Source organism: Thalassophryne amazonica, chromosome 19, assembly GCF_902500255.1.
Source record: "Thalassophryne amazonica chromosome 19, fThaAma1.1, whole genome shotgun sequence".
Classification (NCBI taxonomy): Eukaryota; Metazoa; Chordata; class Actinopteri; order Batrachoidiformes; family Batrachoididae; genus Thalassophryne; species Thalassophryne amazonica.
In genome coordinates this window covers 33791747-33819352 of record NC_047121.1, presented here as the reverse complement: position 1 = coordinate 33819352, position 27606 = coordinate 33791747, and the positions used below count along the sequence as shown (strand labels likewise).

General features: G+C 40.1%; 1 protein-coding gene across 1 annotated transcript; it reads left to right on the top strand.

Moving 5' to 3' along the window:
• The first annotated feature begins 272 nt into the window (after nt 1-272).
• l2hgdh (L-2-hydroxyglutarate dehydrogenase) lies at nt 273-27606 on the top strand. The gene is made up of 10 exons (XM_034195002.1): nt 273-449; nt 8457-8572; nt 17340-17491; nt 21529-21660; nt 21739-21901; nt 21992-22026; nt 23535-23702; nt 26890-27047; nt 27169-27300; nt 27409-27606. Exons 1-10 carry the CDS (start codon nt 358-360, stop codon nt 27602-27604), a joined length of 1344 nt encoding a protein of 447 aa, XP_034050893.1. The 5' UTR covers nt 273-357; the 3' UTR covers nt 27605-27606.

Below are 27606 nucleotides of genomic sequence, written 5' to 3'. Positions count from 1 at the left end.
CCTTCGTTTAGTAATCATTTTTTCAGTACTTATTAATATTTTGCTTGTAAATACAACTTATTTACAATTGTACATTTGGAGTTATAGCGGTATTTTCTTTTTGTTAAAACTTGTAGTGCACATATATCATTACATTTCTGCATTTCCGTATTGCAGTAACCTTTGACCCAACAACGTTGCAACAAACAAGCGACTCAATTGGCTTGGCGAGTGAACGCGCGCACAGGAGGCGGGACTTTTGTCACCACGATATGGAGCTAACAATGAAGCCTCTGAGGGTGGAGAGAACAGACAAAACACAGGAGGCGGCTTTTATACCATGACAGTCTCGGGAGGTTTTTGACGAATCCCGTGATAATGATCCGGATTGTGAGCAGTCTGCGTTTTAATTCCGCTTGCGCAGCGCAACTGAAACTAATAAGGAACATTAAAGTTAGCAGCCGGCACAGGTAAGTTCGTTTTTTTTTTGTTTTTTAAGTCCACTTGGGGGCGTCGTCCTGAGAAACCGCCTGTCAGATTCTAATGAACTTTGTACGGTGTCATAAACATCGAAAAACAAAAACACTCTTCAGCAAATGTTCATGAAGTGATCCTTTAATGCAGTACTACGCTTGTACCAGTGTTTCTCTGAAGGAGTGAGGACTGAGATCTGAGTAATAAAGGTTGAGGTGAGAGCCTTTTATGTTTGGGGTCTGACACCCAAAGACCAAGACCTTCACCGACATCTGCTCTGAAACTTAATGATGGGTTTTAACTCGTGCTGTCAGGCGATTAAAAACTAATCTGATTAATTAAATGGTTTGTGGTTAATTAATCTAAATTAATTGCATGTATTATATTCCCAAAACACATGCACAGGATCTGAGAAACACAAAGACAATGAAGAAAACTAAATAAACAAATACAGAAATATGTTAATGTATGAAAAGAAACTGCAATCTATGAACTTTGCAACAATGGGCCATCATGAATGTACTGAGAATGATTTATTGGTGCACTACAAAATATATTTTGAATGTTATCACTTCAGATATGGTTTTGTGTGTGTATGTGGTGAGTGAGAGACATGTAACAGCTTTCACGTTGCATATCAGTTTTTGATTTTGGAATACAGCTGCATTCCTGGCCTGTGGAGAAAGTGTGTGTGTATGTGTGGTGGTGGTCGTGGGGATCTCAGTCCAGAAAGGACTGACAGCTGGTCTCAATTTATGGGGAAAAATAACCCGCCTGTAAACCTGATTTTGGTCATAGAGAAACTCAGTACAGAACCAACTTCTTGTTTTTTTCGTGCATGTGTCAATAGTAAATATGCAAATCTGGAATGGTGGCCAACTCAGTATATGGGTCAGTGGAGAGCTGTTGCCCCAAGTGGAGGAGTTTAAGTATCTCGGGGTCTTGTTCACGAGTGGGGCTAAGCTGGAGCGTGCGATCAATCAACAAATTGGGGCAGCATATGAAATTTTATGGATGCTGTACCAGGCTGTCGTGGTGAAGAAGGAGCTGAGCCGGAAGGCGAGGTAATTTACAAGTCAGTTTATGCCCCATGAGCTTTGGGTAATGACTGAAAGAATATGGTCGCAGATACAAGTTGTGGAAATGAGATTCCTCCGTCACATATCTAGGCTTATACTCCTGGACAGTGTGAGAAGCTCCACTATCTGGGAGGGACTCGGAGTAGAGCTGCTGTTTCTTTGTATCAAAAGGAGCCAGCTGAGGTGGTTCGGGCACCTGGTGAGGATGCCTCTTGGTCTGCAATCTGGACAGGCCTTCCAGGCATGTCCAACTGTGAGGAAGCCCCGGGGAAGACCCAGTACACACTGGAGGGATTATATTTCCACTCTGGTTTGGGATCCCCTTGGAGGAGTTAAAGGACTTGGCAGAGGATAGGGAAGTGTGGGTTGAGCTGCTTGCTCTGCTGTCGTCACCATGACCCGGACCCAGATAAGGCCCCATTAAAAATTAAATCAATTTTTCTTTCTTTTTTTTTTTTTTTTGGGGCGAATTTCATTCGTGGAAGTACAGCTGGTGCAAGGACCCGCACATCCGCTAGGAGGCCAGTATGTTTTGGCCGAAGATGGCCGAAGTTTACCGAGCCAGGCGGTTTGTTGTCACTGACAACCACACAGTCAGTTGCTCTTTCTCACTCACACACGGTATGCATGTTTATCACGGTACTGGCATGCAGTGCACTGACCGTATTCAACATGGGGAACAAAAGATTTATTTAAAAAAAAAAGCTGATATCTTCAGTTCCTCACTTGGTATGCAGGTGCTGTATGTGTCATTTTTCAGGTTTGAAATGATGTTAGGTATGTACCTGTTTCTAAGAAGAAAAAAAAATCTGCTGCCTGCATCACTTTTTTCTGATGTCAAGGAAGACAAACTACTTCTTATGGGGCCTAAGTGGCTGAAAATGAATGAAAATGTAAAAGATGAATAAAAGGTGATCTGGCACAATATGTCCCTTTTAATACTTAACTTTCTTATTGGATCCATTTTTCCGTTTAATTTTTAAATCTTCCCATGGAACATTAAAATTTGGATGAAAAACATTATGAATCAAGCATTTTTAAACAGTTTTAAGCCTGTCGGAGCTGTTTAATTAATGATTGTTCAAAGTCTATGCAGCATTTTGAGCGTGAACATTCACACGCAAAACCCCCACATTTGAGATATAACAATGACAGTTACTAAAGCAAGTTACTTTGGTATGAAAATAGATATTTCACCTACATGTACTGCTGAGTGTACACAGAAATGTAAAAAAACAAACAAACAAAAAAAAAAACGTCTGGTCTGCTGTTGTTCAAGCTGTGCAGAAAAGTGTCCAAAGGCACGTACATCCAGTTGTTGGTTCACATCTAATTGTTGGTTTTGAGAGCAACAGTTGTTGCTCTCGAAAACACTCTTTATTTACAGACCAAGTCACTGACATCAAAACAAAACAGATGAAAGCAGCTGCTGTAATTACTTAATGATTTAATCTAAATTAAGGCGTTATTTTGACGGCCATACCCAACATTTCAGTGATACTTTTTCAATGATTCACTCGTGAAGGGACTGCGGATTTCATGCAAAAACCTTCCGTAGGTTTACTTATTCAGATCTAGCCTCAGCATGTCTGTCTGTTAATTTACTCTACGCAAGAAGGAAAAAAGGAGCAGAGTGGTTGATTCCACTCACTGCAAAGAACGTTCAGTTCCGTCCAGAAATCTGTGCAACTTCTGTTTTTCACACATTTTCCTGTACATTGTGCCTTTGTCTGTTCAGTCCTTAGTAAAGGTGACCATCAGTTTACAACAGTCACTAGTTTTGTGTGAACTGTTCCTTTAGGATTGCGTGCAAGCAGCATATGCTTGTAATTACAGCTGCAAGTTTTACAGTCGGGGCTGGAAGCAATGAACTCAGTTGAAGGTTCTTTGTGAAACACTGATTTTTGTTGCTGTTGATATTTAACAACTGGTTACATTATTTGCCACGATGAAGGAGACCAGTGGTGTCATGGCTAATGGGGTCATATTATGTACATTTAGAGATGGCTAATATGGGTAGAGCTGGGTCTTGGATAAGAAACCTTAGTGATTTTCCTTTCTGACAGGGAACTAAGCCAAGAATCCTCAGCTGGTTCTGTACCTGTAGACCATCAAATCCTATTCTGAGGATCTGCCCGTGGTGACACCCAGAACCAGACTTGAGGTGCCTCATGCGTAAGATTTGGCTGAACCTTGTACTTTTGAGGATGTCTCCTGAACAAATTATGTGAGTGCTACAGAGTATCAATTCATACTCGATCAGTCAGCCAGATTTTAGTCAGCCAGATTTTAGTACTAGAGCACATCTGGGTGAGATGAAGAAAGAGACCAACACCTGCTAATTTTTCTACTGTGTCAGTAGTGCGTCTGTACTGAGGATGCACTTTTTATATAACTGCCATGAAATTCCAAGCATGAAACAACAACTGCCACTGCAGCAGATGTGGACTTGCAGACCGGTACAGTAGTGTTCAGAATAATAAGTAGTGCTATGTGACTAAAAAGATTAATCCAGGATTTGAGTATATTTCTTATTGTTACATGGGAAACAAGGTACCAGTAGATTCAGTAGATTCTCACAAATCCAACAAGACCAAGCATTCATGATATGCACACTCTTAAGGCTATGAAATTGGGCTATTAGTAAAAAAAAAGTAGAAAAGGGGGTGTTCACAATAATAGTAGCATCTGCTGTTGATGCTACAAACTCAAAACTGTTATGTTCAAACTGCTTTTTTAGCAATCCTGTGAATCAAGATTTTGCTTGTTTACTAGTGTGCTTAGGGTCATTGTCTTGTTGAAACACCCATTTCAAGGGCATGTCCTCTTCAGCATAAGGCAACATGACCTCTTAAAGTATTTTGACATATCCAAACTGATCCATGATACCTGGTATGCGATATATAGGCCCAACACCATAGTAGGAGAAACATGCCCATATCATGATGCTTGCACCACCATGCTTCACTGTCTTCACTGTGAACTGTGGCTTGAATTCAGAATTTGGGGGTCGTCTCACAAACTGTCTGCGGCCCTTGGACCCAAAAAGAACAATTTTACTCTCATCAGTCCACAAAATATTCCTCCATTTCTCTTTAGCCCAGTTGATGTGTTCTTTGGCAAATTGTAACCTCTTCTGCACATGTCTTTTATTTAACAGAGGGACTTTGCGGGGGATTCTTGCAAATAAATTAGGTTCACACAGGCGTCTTCTAACTTTCACAGCACTTACAGGTAACTGTCTTTGATCATCCTGGAGCTGATCAATGGGTGAGCCTTTGCCATTCTGGTTATTCTATCCATTTTGATGGTTGTTTTCTGTTTTCTTCCACGCGTCTCTGTTTTTTTTGTCCCTTTTAAAGCATTGGAGATCATTGTAGATGAACAGCCTATAATTTTTTGCACCTGCGTATAGGTTTCCCCCTCTCCAATCAACTTTTTAATCAAACTACACTGTTCTTCTGAATAATGTCTTGAACATCCCATTTTTCTCAGGCTTTCAAAGAGAAAAGCATGTTCAACAGGTGCTGGCTTCATCCTTAAATAGGGGACACCTGATTCACACCTGTTTGTTCCATAAAATTGACGAACTCACTGACTGAATGTCACACTACTATTATTGTGAACACCCCCTTTTCTACTTTTTTTTTTTTTTTTTTTTACTAATAGCCCAATTTCATAGCCTTAAGAGTGTGCATATCATGAATGCTTGGTCTTGTTGGATTTGTGAGAATCTACTGGTACCTTGTTTCCCATGTAACAATAAGAAATAGACTCAAAACCTGGATTAATCTTTTTAGTCACATAGCACTACTATTATTCTGAACACTACTGTATATGTACAATGTTTGAAGCATGCATTAGCATCGCTGGATTGTGCCATGAACCAGTGCTTCGTAGCACCTCAATAGCACATACAGTGGAGTCAAGGTCAGCTTGCCATGATGTAATGTCGTTGCTAATAAAAATGAAAGCTGGCCAATGAAAAACATCACAGAGCAATGTTGGATATGGCGAGATTAAACTGTCTCTCATTTAAGTGTTGATTGGTGTCAATGCCGTGACTCTAGGCTTTGCTAAAAACATAATTACTTGAAGTGTCACACAAATTACTTGTTCTGGCTGCTCTGTTCGATGCTGCCACAGCAGCTCAACGTCATCCTGACAAATAATTTGTAGTATAATATAACTCATTTCCTTCTGGCTTTTGTAGCAAGTAATATAATATATAGTCACTATTAACAAGATATATAGAACAACTCTGAATAAACTAACGGTTTAAGTGCTGTAGATTTTCTTTATCTGTTATGTCTGGATCATACAATTTTTATTGTATCATACAAAACAAAATTTTGACTTTATTATTTTAGTGTGACAAAAGTACTGTTGGGTACAGTTACCAGTACTGGTATCAGTTCGTGCATGAAAGGAACCTTTACCATAATCATGCATGTGGTCACCTGGAATATCCTTTGACTCAAGAAGGATGAACATATTCTACTGCTGTTGCAGGAGCTTGGAAAACTCAGTTGTAGCAGGAGCACTTTTTGAGGTTTGCACACCTGGAAGTGACCAGATCTACATTTGGTCTGGTTGCTCCAGTACCAGTAGTCGGCATACCAAGGGAGTGGCTGTTTTTGATGTTGTCAGATATCACCCCAATCAGGGTTTTGACTTGATAAGCGTGATATCCAGTGGTGGGCACAGCTAACCCAAAAAGTTAGCTTTGATAACCATTAATCTACTAACTGAAAAGTTAACTTTTATAACGCTGAACGCTTATAATCACGCCACATCGGATTACGCTGTCGGCTACTGATAAGCCAGAAGGGGCTGCTGGGTAAATTCTCAGGATCACAAACACAAAATGAATGCACAAAAAAGAAATAAATAAAAAATAAAACCCCAAATACTGTCATCATCTTGATCAAAAAACAGTAAATCGCAGTATTAGAAGTTACAGTTTATCTCTGTATTTATATTTATAAACCGTTAACAGTGCTGCGTTCACAAACACAAAACAAATGCATGAAAAATAAATAAATGCAAAATAAAATCTCAAACATGGTCATTGTCTTTATAAAAAGCAGTAAATTGCAATATTAAGTCACACTTTATCTCTGTATTATATTTATAAATGTAGGAACGGCTCATCCGTGTTGCGTTCAGTGCGACTCGTAAAATCGACACCTCACCCGTCGTGTTGCGCTTCCCCACCGATGAAACCCCGCGTAAGTTTTTGTCTGTACATAAAAAAATACAGCAATAAGTGTCTTTTCACAAAAAAAAGTAAAGATTTGTATGTACATGCTGTCTTTAAAACAGACATACTAACTGTCGACTTGCGGTACGGGAGCTCACCTTGACAGAACAGATTGTTGCAGACACACAACAGACAGGAATTAACATGTATGATTTTAGGGTTTACAAACATTTTTGACCATTAAACTTTACTCGCTTTACAAGCAAAAAAAATTTAGTGGACTGAAAGTTAGCGAAACTAAATTTAGCAGAAGCTAATTGTTCTGCTGATGGTTTTCAAAGTTAGCTGAAAAGCTAATTTGCTAAAGAAAAAATTAGCTTTGCTAATTAGCGGTTAGTGGATTTGCGGCGCTGTGTCTGCCACTGGTGACATCTGACAGCTTTGAGTCAATTTAAGAGTGGGTTTTAGAAGGCTCAGATCAAGTACTATGCTTGCATTGAGGGAACATCAGCTATGATGCTGTGGCCATGTGGTGCACTTCCATGACCATCCATGATGGCATTGCTGTGGATCCTAGAAATAGGGAAAAGTCCAAGAATGGCTGCTTTTAAATGGTAGTGATGAACCATGTTCTTCCTAGATCCTTGCCAGTTAGGACCAAAGGTGCTTCCCTAAGCAGACTACGATATGTGGTAGCCTAACCTAATACAGGTCAACGGATGTCCTAAAAGTAGAAATTATAATTTGTAGCCAAAATTAACCCACAGACAGTTGGACAGTGTAACTTTTAAAAAAGAAAATCAAGTCTCTCAGAAATTGTCTATGTGCTTGATCTTTTCAATGGAAAATACTTGCTGCTGGCCACACCCCCTTTCTTCCTTCAGGGGTTCTCCTTGATGTTTGTTTGTTGCATAGAGCGCATCCCATGTCATTGGGCGTGTCTCAGAGCAAGCAGTAGTCCAGATATATAAACATCTGGTACATATATCACACAAGTCTAAAATGAACCGTTTTAGGCCTAAATTATATTCAGAGCACTGCAGTGTCTACATGCACAGTCAAAGAATTGTGGGACTTGAAGGATGTTTAACATGAACACCAACCATATGTTACTGTTAAAAGTAGATGAAGCATATTTTGCACATTTCAACCCCTTGACACAGGTGCAGCTGAATGAGTAAGACAAATAATGAATGTTTTCACTTTTTAAAAGAGTTTCTAGAATCTTTTACTCAGCGCAGATTGTGATTCTCCCAAACATTTTTCCAATTTATTGTTTCATTCTGTTTTGCATGTTGCAGCACTGTGCCTGGTTCAGATTAAAAAGGGGGGGGGGAATATGGGATTTTTGTTCATGTGTCCAAGAGCACAGATCTGAAAACATTCTCCAACTCTTGATAAATGTGTCATTATGTGAAATTCTGAAGCCACTGTTTATATTTGCAGGACTAGATAAACATCTGCTGGTGGCTACAGTGCCCTGGATAACCTCAGGATGTGCTTTGTATTGACAAACAGCTTGTCAGTTACAATATTAGGTTAATGGTTGTTCATGGTGACGGTTTCAAAGGTCTATTCATTATTTACAGCGTCATAGTCATATTTAGCTGAACGTTGAACCAATGACCTAAATATTTCTCTCTGCTTTCTCCGTTTTGAAATCCAGCAGCTTTGTTGTCAAAATTTAACTTTGCTAACCTCACCTTTCATCTGTCTTTCAGCTCGTATGATGTGGCTGTGGTGGGAGGAGGGATTGTGGGCCTCGCTGCGGCCCGAGAGCTCATTTTGCGGCATCCAACGCTCAACTTCATTCTGCTGGAGAAAGAAAAAGAGCTTTGTGGGTTGAGATTTGAAAATTGATGTGTTGCAAGACAATAGCATGTTTGCTATTGTAGTCCAGAAGTACAACCTCTGGCAAAAATTATGGAATCACCAGCCTCGGAGGATGTTCATTCAGTTGTTTAATTTTGTAGAAAAAAGCAGATCACAGACATGACACAAAACTAAAGTCATTTCAAATGGCAACTTTCTGGCTTTAAGAAACACTATAAGAAATCAAGAAAAAAAATTGTGGCAGTCAGTAACGGTTACTTTTTTAGACCAAGCAGAGGGAAAAAAATATGGACTCACTCAATTCTGAGGAATAAATTATGGAATCACCCTGTAAATTTTCATCCCCCAAGCTAACACCTGCATCAAATCAGATCTGCTTGTTAGTCTGCATCTAAAAAGGAGTGATCACACCTTGGAGAGCTGTTGCACCAAGTGGACTGACATGAATCATGGCTCCAACACGAGAGATGTCAATTGAAACAAAGGAGAGGATTATCAAACTCTTAAAAGAGGGTAAATCATCACACAATGTTGCAAAAGATGTTGGTTGTTCACAGTCAGCTGTGTCTAAACTCTGGACCAAATACAAACATGGTAAGGTTGTTAAAGGCAAACATACTGGTAGACCAAGGAAGACATCAAAGCGTCAAGACAGAAAACTTAAAGCAATATGTCTCAAAAATCGAAAATGCACAACAAAACAAATGAGGAACAAATGGGAGGAAACTGGAGTCAACGTCTGTGACTGAACTGTAAGAAACCGCCTAAAGGAAATGGGATTTACATACAGAAAAGCTAAACGAAAGCCATCATTGACACCTAAACAGAAAAAAACACGGGTACAATGGGCTAAGGAAAAGCAATCGTAGACTGTGGATGAAAGTCATATTCAGTGATGAATCTCGAATCTGCATTGGGCAAGGTGATGATGCTGGAACTTTTGTTTGGTGCCGTTCCAATGAGATTTATAAAGATGACTGCCTGAAGAGAACATGTAAATTTCCACAGTCATTGATGATATGGGGCTGCATGTCAGGTAAAGGCACTGGGGAGATGGCTGTCATTACATCATCAATAAATGCACAAGTTTATGTTGATATTTTGGACACTTTTCTTATCCCATCATTTGAAAGGATGTTTGGGGATGATGAAATCATTTTTCAAGATGATAATGCATCTTGCCATAGAGCAAAAACTGTGAAAACATTCCTTGCAAAAAGACATAGGGTCAATGTCATGGCCTGCAAATAGTCCGGATCTTAATCCAATTGAAAATCTTTGGTGGAAGTTGAAGAAAATGGTCCATGACAAGGCTCCAACCTGCAAAGCTGATCTGGCAACAGCAATCAGAGAAAGTTGGAGTCAGATTGATGAAGAGTACTGTTTGTCACTCATTAAGTCCATGCCTCAGGGACTGCAAGCTGTTATTAAAGCCAGAGGTGGTGCAACAAAATACTAGTGATGTGTTGGAGCGTTCTTTTGTTTTTCATGATTCCATATTTTTTTCCTCAGAATTGAATGATTCCATATTTTTTCTCTCTGCTTGGTCTAAAAAAGTAACCGTTACTGACTGCCACAATTTTTTTTTTCTTGATTTCTTATAGTGTTTCTTAAAGCCAGAAAGTTGCCATTTGAAATGATTTTAGTTTTGTGTCATGTCTGTGATCTGCTTTTTTCTACAAAATTAAACAACTGAATGAACATCCTCTGAGGTCGGTGATTCCATAATTTTTGCCAGGGGTTGTATTTGGGCTGTGATATGTATTTTGTGTCATTCTGTGTTTTATGGCTTTCTGCTATTGCATTCACTACCAAATTTAAAGCTACAGTGTGTAGGATTCAGGGGTGTTTATTAGCATTAGTCATCTGTTACCTGCAAGAAAGCGGGCCACCTCATAGAGGCCACCATGTTGCACTGCCATATTGAAAAAGGGACATACTTACTCGGTATTTTGCATTTGTCAGCATGGCTGAAAGACGGAAGAAAAAAGACACGGGATCAGTGGTTGCTAGTGCAGGCTAAGAAGTTTGAGAACCCTTATTTTTATAAAATGTAGAATCATACATGTAGTAGAAGACCAGCCTGTAGACCCCGTGACCAAACTCTGGGAACAAAGGTTTCAAAGTGGTTTGGATTCCCTGATGCATTTTGAAGATTATTGACTTGGACTCTTCAAACTTCTGGGCATTTTCAGGAGGAGAAAAAAATGTCAAACAAGGGTCAAAGTTTAAAATTGTCCCAATTGTGTCACTGTGTATATCAAATTACTCGTATACTCATAATGATTCCAAAAATATAGTTTGTTATGCATCTGACCTCAATTGAGGGCACTATGGCCCAAAATATCAAAAGGTTAATGAACTTTTGATAATACGAAAAACTGGTAAAACCCTTTAACCATGATTAATTTTGATGATACTGGTGTCTAATCATGTGTTTTTCAGCATGAGAAATTCATCTAAGCACTTTAAAAAAAAAAATTGAAGTCTTCGGCTTGAAATTTCAAAATGACTCCACTAATCAGCCAGGGTAGGTCCAAGCAAAAGTGAAATTTAAGTCCATACCGGTTATTAAAAATGGGCAGAAATTACTGTCTGTGAATGAATGAAAATTCTGCAAACTGGAAACCTGTAACAATTTCAGATTTTGTGCAAATGATGAAAGTGAAATTGGTCAGTGAGGATGACCAGGCATGTAAAGAAATAGGGCTTGCTAATTAAGTTCATAAACAATATATTGAATAAAACTGAAAATTTTTTATGGGACATAGGCCTACCTCATAACAGCCGTTCAAGTTTTTCAACACTGTCTTAAAAGTATTGGGTAAAGAGTTCAGTGCCCTGCTTTGTGGATCATGACCTTATTTCGTGCTCGATATAATTATAACAGGTGAATTTCCTTACTCTGTATGTTCTCTTGGAATGACCAAAGTATTTACTATCCTCAAATCTGATACAGTAACCATAAGTGTATGATGACACATTGATATGATTTACTTGGAATTGACTTTAAAACCTTGCCATTCGTTTAGTTGCATAGAAACTCTCACAAACTGAACATCACAGATGTGACTCCGTCTTGGGTGATGTGTGCCTTCAAGAAATTGACTGATCTTATTGGCTTTCTATTGGTAAGTAAAATGTTATTTTTAGCTTTGACTTTTGATGTAATATTTATAACGAAAAAGAAAATCTGTGAATAGGTGATCTAATGAAATCAGTTAATATACATATTATAATATAATAATATACATAATTTAATTTACAACCCCAATTCCAGTGAAGTTGGGATATTGTGTAAAATGTAAATAAAAACGGAATACAATGATTTGCAAATCCTCTTCAACCTACAGTAGTGTTCAGAATAATAGTGGTGCTATGTGACTAAAAAAGATTAATCCAGGTTTTGAGTATATTTCTTATTGTTACATGGGAAACAAGGTACCAGTAGATTCTCACAAATCCAACAAGACCAAGCATTCATGATATGCACACTCTTAAGGCTATGAAATTGGGCTATTAGTAAAAAAAAAAAAAAAAAAAAAAAAAAGTAGGAAAGGGGGTGTTCACAATAGTAGCATCTGCTGCTGACGCTACAAACTCAAAACTATTATGTTCAAACTGCTTTGTTAGCAATCCCATGAATCACTAAACTAGTATTTAGTTGTATAACCACAGTTTTTCATGATTTCTTCACATCTGTGAGGCATTAATTTTGTTGGTTTGGAACCAGGATTTTGCTTGTTTACTAGTGTGCTTGAGGTCATTGTCTTGTTGAAACACCCATTTCAAGGGCATGTCCTCTTCAGCATAAGGCAACATGACCTCAAGTATTTTGATATATCCAAACTGATCCATGATACCTGGTATGCGATATATAGGACCAACACCATAGTAGGAGAATGCCCATATCATGATGCTTGCACCACCATGCTTCACTGTCTTCACTGTGAACTGTGGCTTGAATTCAGAGTTTGGGGGTCATCTCACAAACTGTCTGCAGCCCTTGGACCCAAAAAGAACAATTTTACTCTCATCAGTCCACAAAATATTCCTCCATTTCTCTTTAGGTCAGTTGATGTGTTCTTTGGCAAATTGTAAACTCTTCTGCACGTCTTTTATTTAACAGAGGGACTTTGCGGGGGATTCTTGCAAATAAATTAGCTTCACACAGGCATCTTCTAACTGTCACAGCACTTACAGGTAACTCCAGACTGTCTTTGATCATCCTGGAGCTGATCAATGGGTGAGCCTTTGCCATTCTGGTTATTCTTCTATCCATTTTGATGGTTTTCTGTTTTCTTTCACGCGTCTGTTTTTTTGTCCATTTTAAAGCATTGGACATCATTGTACATGAACAGCCTATAATTTTTTGCACCTGCATATAAGTTTTCCCCTCTCCAATCAACTTTTTAATTAAACTACGCTGTTCTTCTGAACAATGTCTTGAATGTCCCATTTTCCTCAGGCTTTCAAAGAGAAAAGCATGTTCAACAGGTGCTGGCTTCATCCTTAAATAGGGGACACCTGATTCACACCTGCTTGTTCCACAAAATTGACAAACTCACTGACTGAATGCCACACTACTATTATTGTGAACACCCCCTTTTCTACTTTTTTTTTTTTTACTAATAGCCCAATTTCATAGCCTTAAAAGTATGCATATCATGAATGCTTGGTCTTGTTGCATTTGTGAGAATCTACTGAATCTACTGGTACCTTGTTTCCCATGTAACAATAAGAAATATACTCAAAACCTGGATTCATCTTTTTAATCACATAGAACTACTGTTATTCTGAACACTACTGTATATTCAATTGAACAGACCACAAAGACAAGATATTTAATGTTCCAACTGATAAACTTTATTGTTTTTGTGCAAATATTTCCTCATTTTGAAATGGATGCCTGCTGGGACAGTGGTTGTTTACCACTGTGTTACACCACCTTTCCTTCTAACAACACTCAATAAGCGTTTGGGAACTGAGGACACTAACTGTGAGTGTGATGATTAGATATAAAAAGAGCATCCCCAAAAGTCTCAGCCATTCACAAGCAAAGATGGGGTGAGGATCACCACTTTGCAAATCATTGTATTCTTTTATTTACATTTCTCCCAATGTCCCAACTTCATTGGAGTTGGGGTTGTATATAAATAAATAAATAAAATAGAACTCAATGTATGTGCTATTGTCAATACACATATATTCGCTCATAGCAATTTGTGTAGATCACTGTACAGCTGAGGCATTATAAGTTTATTCAACATTGTTTTTTTTCTTTATTTGTTCATTGTTCTAAACTGAGATCTCTTTTTCCTTTTTTCTGTACATTCTTTGATTTATCTAGAGTATGTTAAGATCTTCATACAACAATATCAGCAACAGGATCAACACCAATTTTGAAATCAAAAGCAAACAGAAAAAGGAAATTAGATGAAGTGTGTAAAAGTAGTGGAATGTGTATTCTGTGTATTGAAGAATGTGATAAAGACAAAAACACCTTTCTCCAGAAACATGGGAACAAATGAAAAACCAGTCACTTGACTGGAAAGGCTTAGCCATTTTGAAATTACGTCAAGCTTATCATTTATGTTTTTCAAAAGTACTTCAATTAATTTCTCATGCAGGAAAACATGATTAGACACCAATATCATCAAAATTGGTCAAGGTTAACTGCTTTCACCACACTTTCATATTATCAAAAGTTTGCTGACTTTTTGATAGCACCCTCATTTGAGGTCAGATGCATCACAAACTATATATTTTTGTAAATGTTATGAATAACGAGTAATTTGATATGCATGTGGGCACAATTTTGACCTTTGTTGCCCCCTCCCAAAAATGCCTGGAAGTTTGAAGAGCGCAGCCCAAGTAAAAAATGTTCAAAATCCATCAGGAAACCTAGAACCACTTTCAAGCCATTGTTCCCAGAGTTTGGTCAAGGGCCTACAGGCTGGTCTTCTGCTAATTTTGCTTATCACAAGAGAAGGCAAGGCAGCATGAATCCCCATCACCAAGGAAACAAAAACAGCATATTGCAGTCTGCAACATCACCATTAGATGACACTATCTTACATACTGTAGCTTTAAAATGCTACAGCCCACTTTGAAATCTGAAAATCTTGTTCAGCCAAGCCAAACTAATATACACCATACTCACATGTTAGACTGCCCAAGGCATTCTTTGGGAAATTCTGCCTGAAGAGGAGATTGGGCCGAGGCATGAGCGCGGCCAGTAAAACATTTGTGAGAACGCCCATTTTCTTGAAATGCCTGATTTCATCACAATTTAAAAAATAACTCGCCAGTTTGTGTCCATTTGGGGCACTCAAAGTTGTGGACATGCTCAAAACTTTGAGCATAAATCCGACAGAGAACTTTCCTGATGGTAACTTGCAGGTTTGTTTTGTCCTGTACATGTTCATAGCTTGCCAGTGGATGTCCAGTTGTTGTTAAGCTGTTTTTGCATGTAGGCAACAGAAAATTCATTGCAGCAGAATTCCCTTTGCAGTGGTAGAACACAAGAGGTCATGTGAGGCATGGCCATTTTTCAAGGATAAGGACACGGACAAAAATTTACTTAATTGAAATGTTTTGCACAGCGTTATATTAACACAGGAAGCCCTGGCTCTGATGGCAGCTTAAAAAGTTCCTACATGTTTAAAACCAGGCAACTCTCTGCACTTAAATAATCAATTTCTTGCTGTTAGATTTGTCTCTGTCTTAAAGATAAAACATCCATTTGCCACAGGAGGTGGAATTTTCTTGTCAGTCTCTCACAGAAAGTAATGGAACATCGAGTTAGACCTGTCATGGTCACCGCCAAACATTGGAATGTCTGAGTTAACTGTTTATCTTCTGTACGCGTCCAGAAGTGCTGCACACTTGCGGTCTGTATTTGGCCACTCATTCCATCAGAGCCCAAAATTCAGGAAAAACCAATACATTAGTCGATTGTTGCAACTGGACATATTAACTAAATCCATTCTGATCAGTTTACGCAAACCATCACAGTGTGTACCACAACTCTTTGACTTCAAGCTTTCACACTGATGTCAATGTCATGCGACTGCTACCAGTACACACTTATGACGTGATCCCCCAACACCATTTGATTGCAGTGACCTTGGTCAATTTCAGGGTTACAGCGAGATACTCAAGATATTGTCATTGCACCGTTATTAACATGATATCTTAAGAACTATTTGATCGATTCATATACGCAACACTTTTGGTTTTGCTCCCATTTTGTATGAGATGAACTCAAACATCTAAAACTTTTTCCACATACACAATATCACCATTTCCCTCAAATATTGTTCACAAACCAGTCGAAATGTGTGATAGTGAGCACTTCTCCTTTGCTGAGATAATCCATCCCACCTCACAGGTGTGCCATATCAGGATGCTGATTAGACACCATGATTAGTGCACAGGTGTGCCTTAGACTGCCCACAATAAAAGGCCACTCTGAAAGGTGCAGTTTTGTTTTATTGGGGGGGGGGATACCAGTCAGTATCTGGTGTGACCACCATTTGCCTCATGCAGTGCAACACATCTCCTTCGCATCATCCGTGAAGAGAACACCTCTCCAACGTGCCGAACACCAGCGAATGTGAGCATTTGCCCACTCAAGTCGGTTACGACGCCGAACTGGAGTCAGGTCAAGACCCCGATGAGGACGACGAGCATGCAGATGAGCTTCCCTGAGACGGTTTCTGACAGTTTGTGCAAAAATTCTTTGGTTATGCAAAGCGATTGTTCCAGCAGCTGTCGGAGCGGCTGGTCTCAGACGATCTTGGAGGTGAACATGCTGGATGTGGAGGTCCTGGGCTGGTGTGGTTACACGTGGTCTGCGGTTGTGAGGCTAGTTGGATGTACTGCCAAATTCTCTGAAACGACTTTGGAGACGGCTTATGGTAGAGAAATGAACATTCAATACACGAGCAACAGCTCTGGTTGACATTCCTGCTGTCAGCATGCCAATTGCACGCTCCCTCAAATCTTGTGACATCTCTGGCATTGTGCTGTGTGATAAAACTGCACCTTTCAGAGTGGCCTTTTATTGTGGGCAGTCTAAGGCACACCTGTGCACTAATCATGGTGTCTAATCAGCATCTTGGTATGGCACACCTGTGAGGTGAGATGGATTATCTCAGCAAAGGAGAAGTGCTATCACAGATTTAGACTGGTCTGTGAACAATATTTGAGGGAAATGGTGATATTGTGTATGTGGAAAAAGTTTTAGATCTTTGAGTTCATCTCATACAAAATGGGAGCAAAACCAAAAGTGTTGCGTTTATATTTTTGTTGAGTGTATATATTGTGCGGCCCGGGGGATATGACATCTCTTGATGACTAGTGGTCATGCAAAATTAATTTATTTTACGGTGGACATTTAATAAAAAGTAATTTATTCTATGGTGGGTGTTTGACCAGCTTTCTTCAAAAAAGGCAGTGGGCTGATGCTTGACCAGGGGCAGTCGTGTGTGTGTTTGTGGAACTTTTTGCCAACAGTGTCACTACTGTGTTGTTTGCTGCTTTTGTGGCAGGATGTTTGTGTAGCTGTTTGCATTAAAAAGTGAGTGTAACCTCTTTGTGACTTACCCCAAACTTTTTTTTTTCCATTGTATAAATGGCAAAATGGTGTTTGACATCCCCAAAATGCATTTGCAATTTGTGCAGAAGACAGTGTGCACCGTAGATGGTAAAGATAATGCCTGAAGAGTTGGTTTAATTTCCCTGTAATTTTTTTTTTCATTCACTAGCTATGCATCAGAGTGGGCACAACAGCGGCGTCATTCACAGTGGGATTTACTACACGCCGGGATCGCTGAAGGCTCGTCTGTGTGTGCGAGGAGCCACTTTAGCCTATGAATACTGTGACAAGAAAGGACTTCCCTACAAGAGATGTGGAAAGGTCTGTACCGGTGTTATGACTAAATATGATATCACTCTTATGATGTGTAAATGATGGGCTCCGATGACGTAAAAAAAAAAAATGTCTAACACAAACATTACAAGCTCAAGCGTAAATTGTAGTGCATTGTCTTTTTGCATGACTTGCTCCAGCAGGTTGGTTTCACACCTGATATTAGTTTTGTGTGTATTGTGTTAACACTTTTGGACAAATGCACCAGATGAATGAATGTGAAATGATGCTGAATAATTAAAAAAAATAAAAATCCCAGAAATCAGACAACGTCTCCAACCCTATTATGCTACACTCCAAAGAAGTCTGGATGAAAATGCATAAACTCCTTGAACTGTCACATTATAAACAGTCATATTCTTCTCTTTGGCAAAACCCGGCCATTTGTATTGGAAGGATACCAGTCTATTGGAAGAGTTGGCACAATCCAAAAATATGTACACTTGATAACTTGTATGAAAATGAAGTGTTCATGTCTTATGATGATTTACTGAAAAAATATCATCTTTGGGAGAAGGGACACTTCTGGAAATATCTCCAGATAAGGAACTGTGTCATGTCATTGCCTCCACAAAATAAGGACAACTTTATCCTGGACTGTCTGGCCTTGCCACCACGTCATCATCGAGGCTCTATATTCTACCAAAGAATCAGCTCCACACTCGGTAGTGACTGTAAAAATTTAAAGGTCTTATGGGAAAAGGTCATTTGATGTGTGTTTCAGGACAAGGAATGGAGAAGAATTGTTATGAAGAGTGAAAAATTTATAAGAGAATGTAAAGGAAAATGTACGCAATATAAGATTATACACAGATACTATTGGACTCCTGTACGTCTGAATAGAATGGGTCTTATGAACTACTCATTATGCTGGAAATGTCAAAGAGATACCGGCACTCTGATGCACTGTCTATGGGAATGTCCAGTCATTAATCATTTCTGGTCAGATATTTTAAGTGTAGTGAGTGACTGGTTAGGAAGAGTTGTGCCAACTTGTCCAAGATTATCTTTACTGGGTGATGAACAACAAAACATATCAAGGGATAAATTTTCTGTTATTATGGTAGGAGTATCAGTAGCTACTAGAGTGATTCTAAAACACTGGAAATCTTCCAAAGCCCCACACATTAAGGAATGGGTAAACATGATGATTAGGGCAGCGTCATGAGTGCATGCTTTATAAATTGAAAAAATAGAAATAGTAATAACCTCTCAGTTTGGGAACCCTTTTGGTCTTTTGTTTCTGTTAACTATAATTCTCCTGTCACCTGTCAGCTAGAGAAATTATGTGACATAAGGTCAAGGATTTTGCCAAGTTCCAAGTGAAAAATGCCAATAAATACTTGAGTTACAAAAAAAAAAGTTAGAGAGCTACAAATGAGGCGTCTTGCGCCACAGTACTGATTATGATGATGATGATGATGACTGCACATTAACAAGTCATTCCGTCTCACTTCAGACACAGATGATGTTACACCTTCATAACATTTGTTCAGACTTCATTTGGGACTAATAATGCAATGCAAAATGCAATGTTTTGGTAGAATTTTGAGAATTTATTTGTTCACTTCTGGAAATTTTTGTTTTATTCTGTGAAAACATTTTCATACTTTAGCACCTCCAGAATTAAAGCAGATCCATGATTGAAAGGCTGTAGCCCAGACCAGGTTTTTAATTACTAGCCACTGAAAATGTGAAAAAATTAAACTTATAAATTGACATAAAATTAGACCCGTCCCGCCCAGTGTATAACTGTAACTGTCCGTATATTCTGCTAAAACAAAAACATAAAAGTTGCTATTATAAATAGAATTCTATATTTCAGCATGAAAACAAACTTGTAGCTTGTCAAATAGATTGGAGGGACGATGCATGCCCTACATGTGCACATAATGCTGCACTGTGTAATATTTTGGGATGTGTGAAAATCAGAGAGGAGGTGAGACGAGGACTGGATGGAGGTGAAGTGATAATGGACAACTACTGAAGATGTGAGGGAGACAGAAAGTTTGTGGGTGTGACATTTGGACAGAGGATGGAAGACGAGGAAACTTGGTGGTAGAATGAAGATGTTCATGAAAATAAAAGGAGAAAGAAAGAGTGGCTGGAGAAAAGTGGCACGAGTGATTTGTGACTGAAGGATATCTGAAAGTGAAGAAGAAAGTCTACCAGAGAGTAGTGAGACCATGATGTTGTACTGTATAGAGACTATGGTGCTAAGAAAAAGACATGAGGCAGAGCTGAAAATGCAATTTTCTTTTTGAGTGAAGAGGATGGACAGGATTAGGAATGAACATATCAGAAGGACAGCAAAGTCAGAGAGGTGAGACTGAGACGGATTAGACGTGCAGAGGAGGGACCCTGGGTATATTGGTATAAGGATGTGGAGGATGGAGTCACCAAGTAAGAGGAGAAGAGGAGGTTTAGGATGTGCTGAGGGAGGACATGCAGGTGGTTGGTGTGACAGAAGATGATACAGAGGACAGCATGAAATGGAGACTGATGATCTGCTGTGATGACCCCTAATGGGAGCAAGCAAAGGAGGAAGATGATGATAAAATCACTCGTACCATTTAATTACAAATGATTTACTAAATTATTAAATGTTACATCATCTATTGAGCCCTGTTGGTTGCAGATAAATCCTGGAAAATGTTTTTCACTCTATTTTTAACAAACTTCAGTTGATCTGATCCAAAGGTTAATCATCTAGTGACACACTCATACACTGTTCCTATAAAATTAGGAAAAAATTAGTTCACTCATGTCATTTATTTTGCACACAGACACATTCATATGCGTTTACAATGTCTTGCACTCACGGCAATTTCGGTGTTGCTTGAAATTAACCAGTACTGATATTTTCCATGTCAGTATGGTACAATCCTTAAACCCTGGTCTCCTAGGGCGTGGAATGTCTCTAATTCTGCAAAGATATCAGCATCACCAAACACCTCTGTCCAGCAACTTCAAACCTATATAAACTCTTCCCAGGCACTTGTCAGTCTGAAAGCCTGAGGTCATTGGGACATGAATGTCACCGCCCAGATAAGTGACTCTATCGGTAACTACAAGGACCCTCTGAAGACCTCAGAGTGTAGCTACTTCAACAGCTGTGGAACGTGAGAAAGGATGTTCTAGATGATCACAGGCATGAGCTGCCTTACGTTGCAGGGCTATGTAGTGGATAACCCCTTGAGAACTTTCTAAGGACCTCATAGAGTGCAACTACTCCAACACAGAGCCCCCTGAAAGCAACAAGCTGGCCATCCTCAATGGGAGAAAAGATATTCTAGGTGCCCACACACATGAGCTACTTCAGATTTGGACGTGGGCACCAGTGTGCAGTGGAAAGGAATCTCAGCACTCCACCAGACACCACCGTCCAGAGATATGGACCTTGGGGCTTTCTTATGGTTTCTTCTTTTCCACATCCAAGCTGCTTTTCCTCATCTCCTTCACAGTGTGTGCTGTCCACCGATGGAAGGCAGCAACAAACGTAGACCCACGGAGTGCAGGAACAAAAGGTCTTTGTTTTGAATGTCAAGCTTGTGAGGTTTTATTATTATTATTATTATTATTATTATTGCGGCTGGAGTGCCAACCCCCAAAAAAGGAATGATCTGCAGCCTGGAGGACCACTAACAGTCTGGGTGCAGTTTAACGTTGCTGCTGTCTACTGCTTTTTCAAATGCAATGAATTTCATTGCTTTCATGAGCATTGATTGTTCCATTAATTAAATTGACACCAACGCCCTATGTTGTCTCAGTCCACCCAGCTGTAAATGGGTATCAGCGTTGACTGGGGAAGTGCCCTGTGTCAGACTGGCATCTCGTTCAGTGTGAATCATAGACTTTTCATTGACTTAATGCTACAGAATCTAAGTAAGCACCGGCACGAAGGGGCCTTAGGGCCTATACAGGACTTACCAATGCCAACGAGCTGTCAGATGGTGCTGCGTTGGTCATTTAGTTGCTTGTGCCTTAATGAGGATGATGATCACAGGTTTTTATGTGTTTTCCAGCTTATTGTTGCCTTGGAGCAGGAGGAGATACCAAGACTGAGAGCTCTACATGAACGGGGCATGCAGAACAATGTACGCGACCTCAGTATTGTAGACGCCAAGGGGATCAGGGAACGTGAGCCTTACTGCAGGGTAAGAGTTTCTGAGATACAGCTCTTATTTGGAAGAAAGCAAAGACAGTAGTGACTGTTTATTATGCTGTCTTTCCAGGGTATAATGGCCTTGGATTCACCGTACACTGGGATTGTGGACTGGAGAATGGTTGCTCTTCAGTATGGAAAAGACTTTGAAGAGGCTGGAGGCAAGGTGGTAACAGAGTATGAGGTCTCTGATATTGCCATGGCGAAGGAGAACCCTGCTGGTAGCACTGAAGGTAAAATTGCAACCACGCTGTAATGGTTAAAAAAAAAAAAAAAAAAATTGTACTTGAGGTAATATTTATTTATTTTTAATCATTTTGCAGGAATGAATTATCCAATTGCTGTCAGAGACGAGAAGGTGAGATGTCTGCAGATGAAACAATCTGAAGATCCTACACATTTCTATTGTTCTTGGTTTTCATAGCTAGTGTGTGTGTGTGTGTGTGTGTGTGTGTGTGTGTGTGTGTGTGTGTGTAATATATATATACGAGGGCTGTCAATAAAGTAACGGTCCTTTTTATTTTTTTCAAAAACTATATGGATTTCATTCATATGTTTTTACGTCAGACATGCTTGAACCCTCTCGTGCGCATGCGTGAGTTTTTCCACGCCTGTCGGTGACGTCATTCGCCTGTGAGCACTCCTTGTGGGAGGAGTCGTCCAGCCCCTCGTCGGAATTCCTTTGTCTGAGAAGTTGCTGAGAGACTGGCGCGTTGTTTGATCAAAATTTTTTCTAAACCTGTGAGACACATCGAAGTGGACACGGTTCGAAAAATTAAGCTGGTTTTCAGTGAAAATTTTAACGGCTGATGAGAGATTTTGAGGTGATTCTGTCGCTTTAAGGACTTGCCACGGTGCGAGACGTCGCTCAGCGCTCTCAGGCGGCGTCATCAGCCTGTTCAAGCTGAAAACCTCCACATTTCAGGCTCTATTGATCCAGGACGTCGTGAGAGAACAGAGAAGTTTCAAAAGAAGTCGGTTTCAGCATTTTATCCGGATATTCCACTGTTAAAGGAGATTTTTTTAATGAAAGACGTGCGGACGGGTCCGCGCGTCGGGACACAGCCGACGCGGAGCGGCGGCACAGGAAAAACACCTCCGTGTTGATAACCATTTGTAAAATCCAGGTGGCTTTTGATGGCTTTCAGTGGAGTGAGTGTATGAGAAATTGTTTAACAGCAGGACATGTTCCAACTTGTCCTTAAGGCTTCCAATGGAGGTGTTTTTCCTGTGCCGCCGCACCGCGTCGGCTGTGTCCCGACGCGCGGACCCGTCCGCACGTCTTTCATTAAAAAAATCTCCTTTAACAGTGGAATATCCGGATAAAATGCTGAAACCGACTTCTTCTGAAACTTCTCTGTTCTCTCACGACGTCCTGGATCAATAGAGCCTGAAATGTGGAGGTTTTCAGCTTGAACAGGCTGACGATGGCGGCTGAGAGCGCTGAGCGACGTCTCACACCGTGGGAAGTCCTTAAAGCGACAGAATCACCTCAAAATCTCTCATCAGCCGTTAAAATTTTCACTGAAAACCAGCTTAATTTTTCGAACCGTGTCCACTTCGATGTGTCTCACAGGTTTAGAAAAAATTTTGATCAAACAACGCGCCAGTCTCTCAGCAACTTCTCAGACAAAGGAATTCCGACGAGGGGCTGGACGACTCCTCTCACAAGGAGTGCTCACAGGCGAATGACGTCACCGACAGGCGTGGAAAAACTCACGCATGCGCACGAGGGTTCAAGCATGTCTGACGTAAAAACATATGAATGAAATCCATATAGTTTTTGAAAAAAATAAAAAGGACCGTTACTTTATTGACAGCCCTCGTATATATGTGTGTGTGTGTAAACACTTTCTCCATGTCCAGGGCAACGAGGTGCGGTGCCGTTACGTCCTGACCTGTGGGGGTCTGTATTCGGACCGCCTGTCACAGATATCAGGATGCGGTCGAGAACCACGGATTGTACCCTTCAGAGGAGACTACTTGATCCTCAAGCCAGAGAAACACTATCTGGTTAAGGGAAATATTTACCCAGTAAGTCTACTTAATGTGTGTTGTGATTAAGGATTTCTTTTTTCCTGACTTTTTTCTTAGGTCATCTCACCAAAAGGCCGAGATGAGCTTATGTAATCATGAGGCATCTGCCGTTGGTATTTCGCAAAAAATGCTTCTTCTCTCTCACTTCTTGATGGATTTTTGTTCTGTTTCATTTGATAGAACTACAGATGGTGCATATAACATTTTTATCCCCCCAATACAAGGGGATATAGCGATCAACATGTCGTTGAGCTGGCCATCTCACCATCCTTTTCGCTTGTTAGCACAATATTTCAAGATTCACTTGACCAGTTTCATTCATGTTTAGCATAAGGGTGTACCTGGATGATCCACAAAACCAGTTGATTACTGTGACCTTGGGGTCTGTTTCAAGGTCACAGCGAGATGTTCAAGATATTGTCATTGCCACCCTTGTTAGCGTGATATCTCAAGAACCAGTTGAGCACACACACACACACTAACACACTAACCCTAACCTTGGGTGATCCCCCGACATTTTATATTACCGATTTGTGGGGACCGGGGTGATATGTCATCTCCTGATGTCACTTGTTTAATTAGTAATGAATTTATCAGCATGTTAGCCTAATTAGGAATTTGTTCACTCAAAATGTTTGTTCTCTCTCAATTCTTCATGGATTTCAGATCTGATGGTTCTGTAGATGTACACCAAGGATGGCATGCAGACGTTATTCATGGCTTTGTGAAATTACAACTTGAAATGAGGGACTGATGGTTTTATTTGACCACTGATCATTTTCAGGTTATGAAATTTACCATAATTTCCAGGCTATAGAGTGCACCTGAATATAAACCGCACCCACCAATTTTAAAAAGAAAAAAATTGTACATAAATAGGCCACACTTGTCTAAAAGCCACAGGTCTCTACGTTGTAACATGAGATATTTACACAGAAAGATCTTAGAAAGATTTTTTAAACTTTTAATTAAATATGTACCATAAATGCTTTTTTTTTCCTGAAGGTGTTACACTACCAGCACATCAGCCAGCGTGTGCACGGTGGCATGCGGCATCTCCGCTCCACACAGAGAACTGAGTAACTTTAACTTTTTTTTTCTTTCTTTGTGGATCATGAGATAATTTCCTTGTGTGCAACTGTCAGTTATATCTCAAATGTGGGGGTTTTGCGTGTGAATGTTCACGCTCAAAACGCTGAATAGACTTTGAACAATCATTAATTAAACAGCTCCGACAGGCTTAAAACTGTTTAAAAATGCTTGATTCATAATGTTTTTCATCCAAATCAAATTTTAATGTTCAATGGGCAGATTTAGACATACTGTGTGTGAGTGAGAAAGAGCAACTGACTGTGTGGTTGTCAGTGACAACAAGCCGTCTGGCTCGGTAAACTTCGGCCATCTTCGGCCAAAACATACTCGCCTCCTAGCGGATGTGTGGGTCCTTGCACCAGCTGTACTTCCATGAATGAAATTCGCCAAAAAAAGAAAGGAAAAAAAAAAAAAAAAGAGAAAAATTTATTTAATTTTTAATGGGGCCTTATCTGGGTCCGGGTCATGGTGACGACAGCAGAGCAAGCAGCTCAACCCACACTTCCCTATCCTCTGCCAAGTCCTTTAAATAACTTGTCCGAAATTAGTTTGGTTAAAATTTGAACCATAAGTTAAAAATGTATGCCTCTGGATGACTTGGGTGATATTGCCAGCGTATCAGTATGGTGTTAAAAGAAATGATTTTTTTTTTTTTTTTTTGTGACCAGTTCTCCTTTGCTTGCAGAGGATAGAGCAGTTTCTCCTAGAAGCAGCTCTCTTCTGTTTGCCGAGGGTAGAACTACACATCTGCTATGAAACATTTAACAGGTAGGTGCTAAACTGATTTTAAATTTTAATAATGTTTGTAGCTGCTCAGCTTTGTTTACCACGTTAACGGTCTAAAACTTATTGGACGAAAATTTATCGGAAGATAATTAGTCCGATAATGGTTTTTAAAGTTATTCGAAAAGATAATCCGATAATGAAAACATTATCTTTGATAAGTATCGGTTATCGGAACTGTGCCCACCACTGCTGACAGGCATACTGTGGCAGATCCATCTGGAGGTTCCCTCGTATGCGCTCAGATCGTTTCGGATCACGTTTTACCATCATCAGAATATGTAAATTGCGATTAGATGGTCCTCAGATAACACATGGATTGCTGTCGGATGGGTGTCCCATCTCAACCGTGCCCGGAGAATTATGAACATGTGCGTCACACTCGGGGCCACTGGCCGATTTTGACCAAGTGTGTCGACTTCTGCAGATGGCTGTCAGAACATTTTGGGACTGAAATCCGTCAAGTCGCCCTGAATTTTGAATGTGCCCCATTTCATAAGTCCGACGCCACTCTGCATGATTCTGGTGTAACAGTATATCTCCCCCCCCCCCCCCCTGGATATCTTCCCTCTGTGGGGTAAGATGTCATAGGATATCTTACCCCTCACCCTGGAAATCTCCCCCCACCCCTGACAGGCAACATTTGTACAGTAGGGGATGATATCCAGGGTGGGGGGTAAAGTTATCAAGGGGGGAAGATAAACTGTTACACCGGCTATGTGTGATGGGGGTATTAGTTAAGTAAATTATTGTCTGTGTCAGCATTAAAAATGGCAGTGCTTCACGTGGTGACCTACAGTTTGACAGAGTTTTGACAGTTTTTCTGTCTTCAACATGTGAATGCAGTTTTTCCCATAGATGTGTCTGCCACCTGTTGGTTGCAGCACCCACCTGCAAGGTAACAACTTATGGTAGCAACATTGGGGTGAAACATTATGCCCATTACTCACCAAATGTGGGGAAAAAAAATACATACAAGAGGACAGGAAAGCAAACCCAGAATTAAATGGTTGGCAGAACATATGAACGGGGATAACAAAACATTAGTACTGCAAATTACTCATGACAAACTTGGAATTACTGCTCCAAAACCTGTGAGTCTCCTTTATTTCAAAGTTTCCATGAAAAGCAAGATGTCAAGAGCTGTGCTGCCACCTGCTGGACAGTTCTGCAATGTGCCTTCATATCAATTTATGACTTTAAAATTTAAAGACTACAGTCAGAGTAGGGTCTGTACATGCACTAACACATATGCTGCTTGTTGTGTTTTTGGTGCAGCATTAGGTGCTTATTTTACTGTTGTTCACAGGTCCCTGACCCACGATTCCCCTTTCTTGGAGTGCACTTCACCCCGCGAATGGATGGGAATATTTGGCTTGGCCCAAATGCAATCCTGGCTTTCAAAAGAGAGGGTTACAATATGTTTGACTTCCATGTGAAAGATTTTGCCGACGCAGTGTTCTACAGGTACAAGATGAAATTTTGTTTGCTTGGATTGGAAAAGTACATGTGAAACTTTTGTACTTTAACAGCATCTTTGTCGCACATTTTGTGCAAATGATTTTGTAAGTGTCTGTTTATTTTTCAGAGGACTTCAGAAGCTTGTATGGAAGAACATCATATATGGAATGGAAGAATTTTATAGAGGAATGTTTATTGGAGCTCAGGTTAAAATACTGCAGAAGTACATCCCACAAATGTCAGCCAGTGACGTGCTCAGGTACAGCAACAAGACTCGGTTTTTCTTTATTTTTATATGTGTATTTGTGACGGAGTAGTTTTCTGTAACCATAGTTTTTTTTTTTTTTTTCTTTGTTTTCCTTCCAAGGGGTCCATCAGGAGTTCGAGCTCAAGCCCTTGACCGGAACGGAAAGCTCGTGGATGACTTTGTGTTTGACGGTGGCGTCGGGGACGTGGGCAGTCGAGTGCTCCACGTGCGTAACGCTCCCTCGCCGGCGGCTACCTCCTCCCTTGCCATTGCTGAAATGATCGCAGATGAGGTGGATAGCCGCTTTTCCCTGTAGGA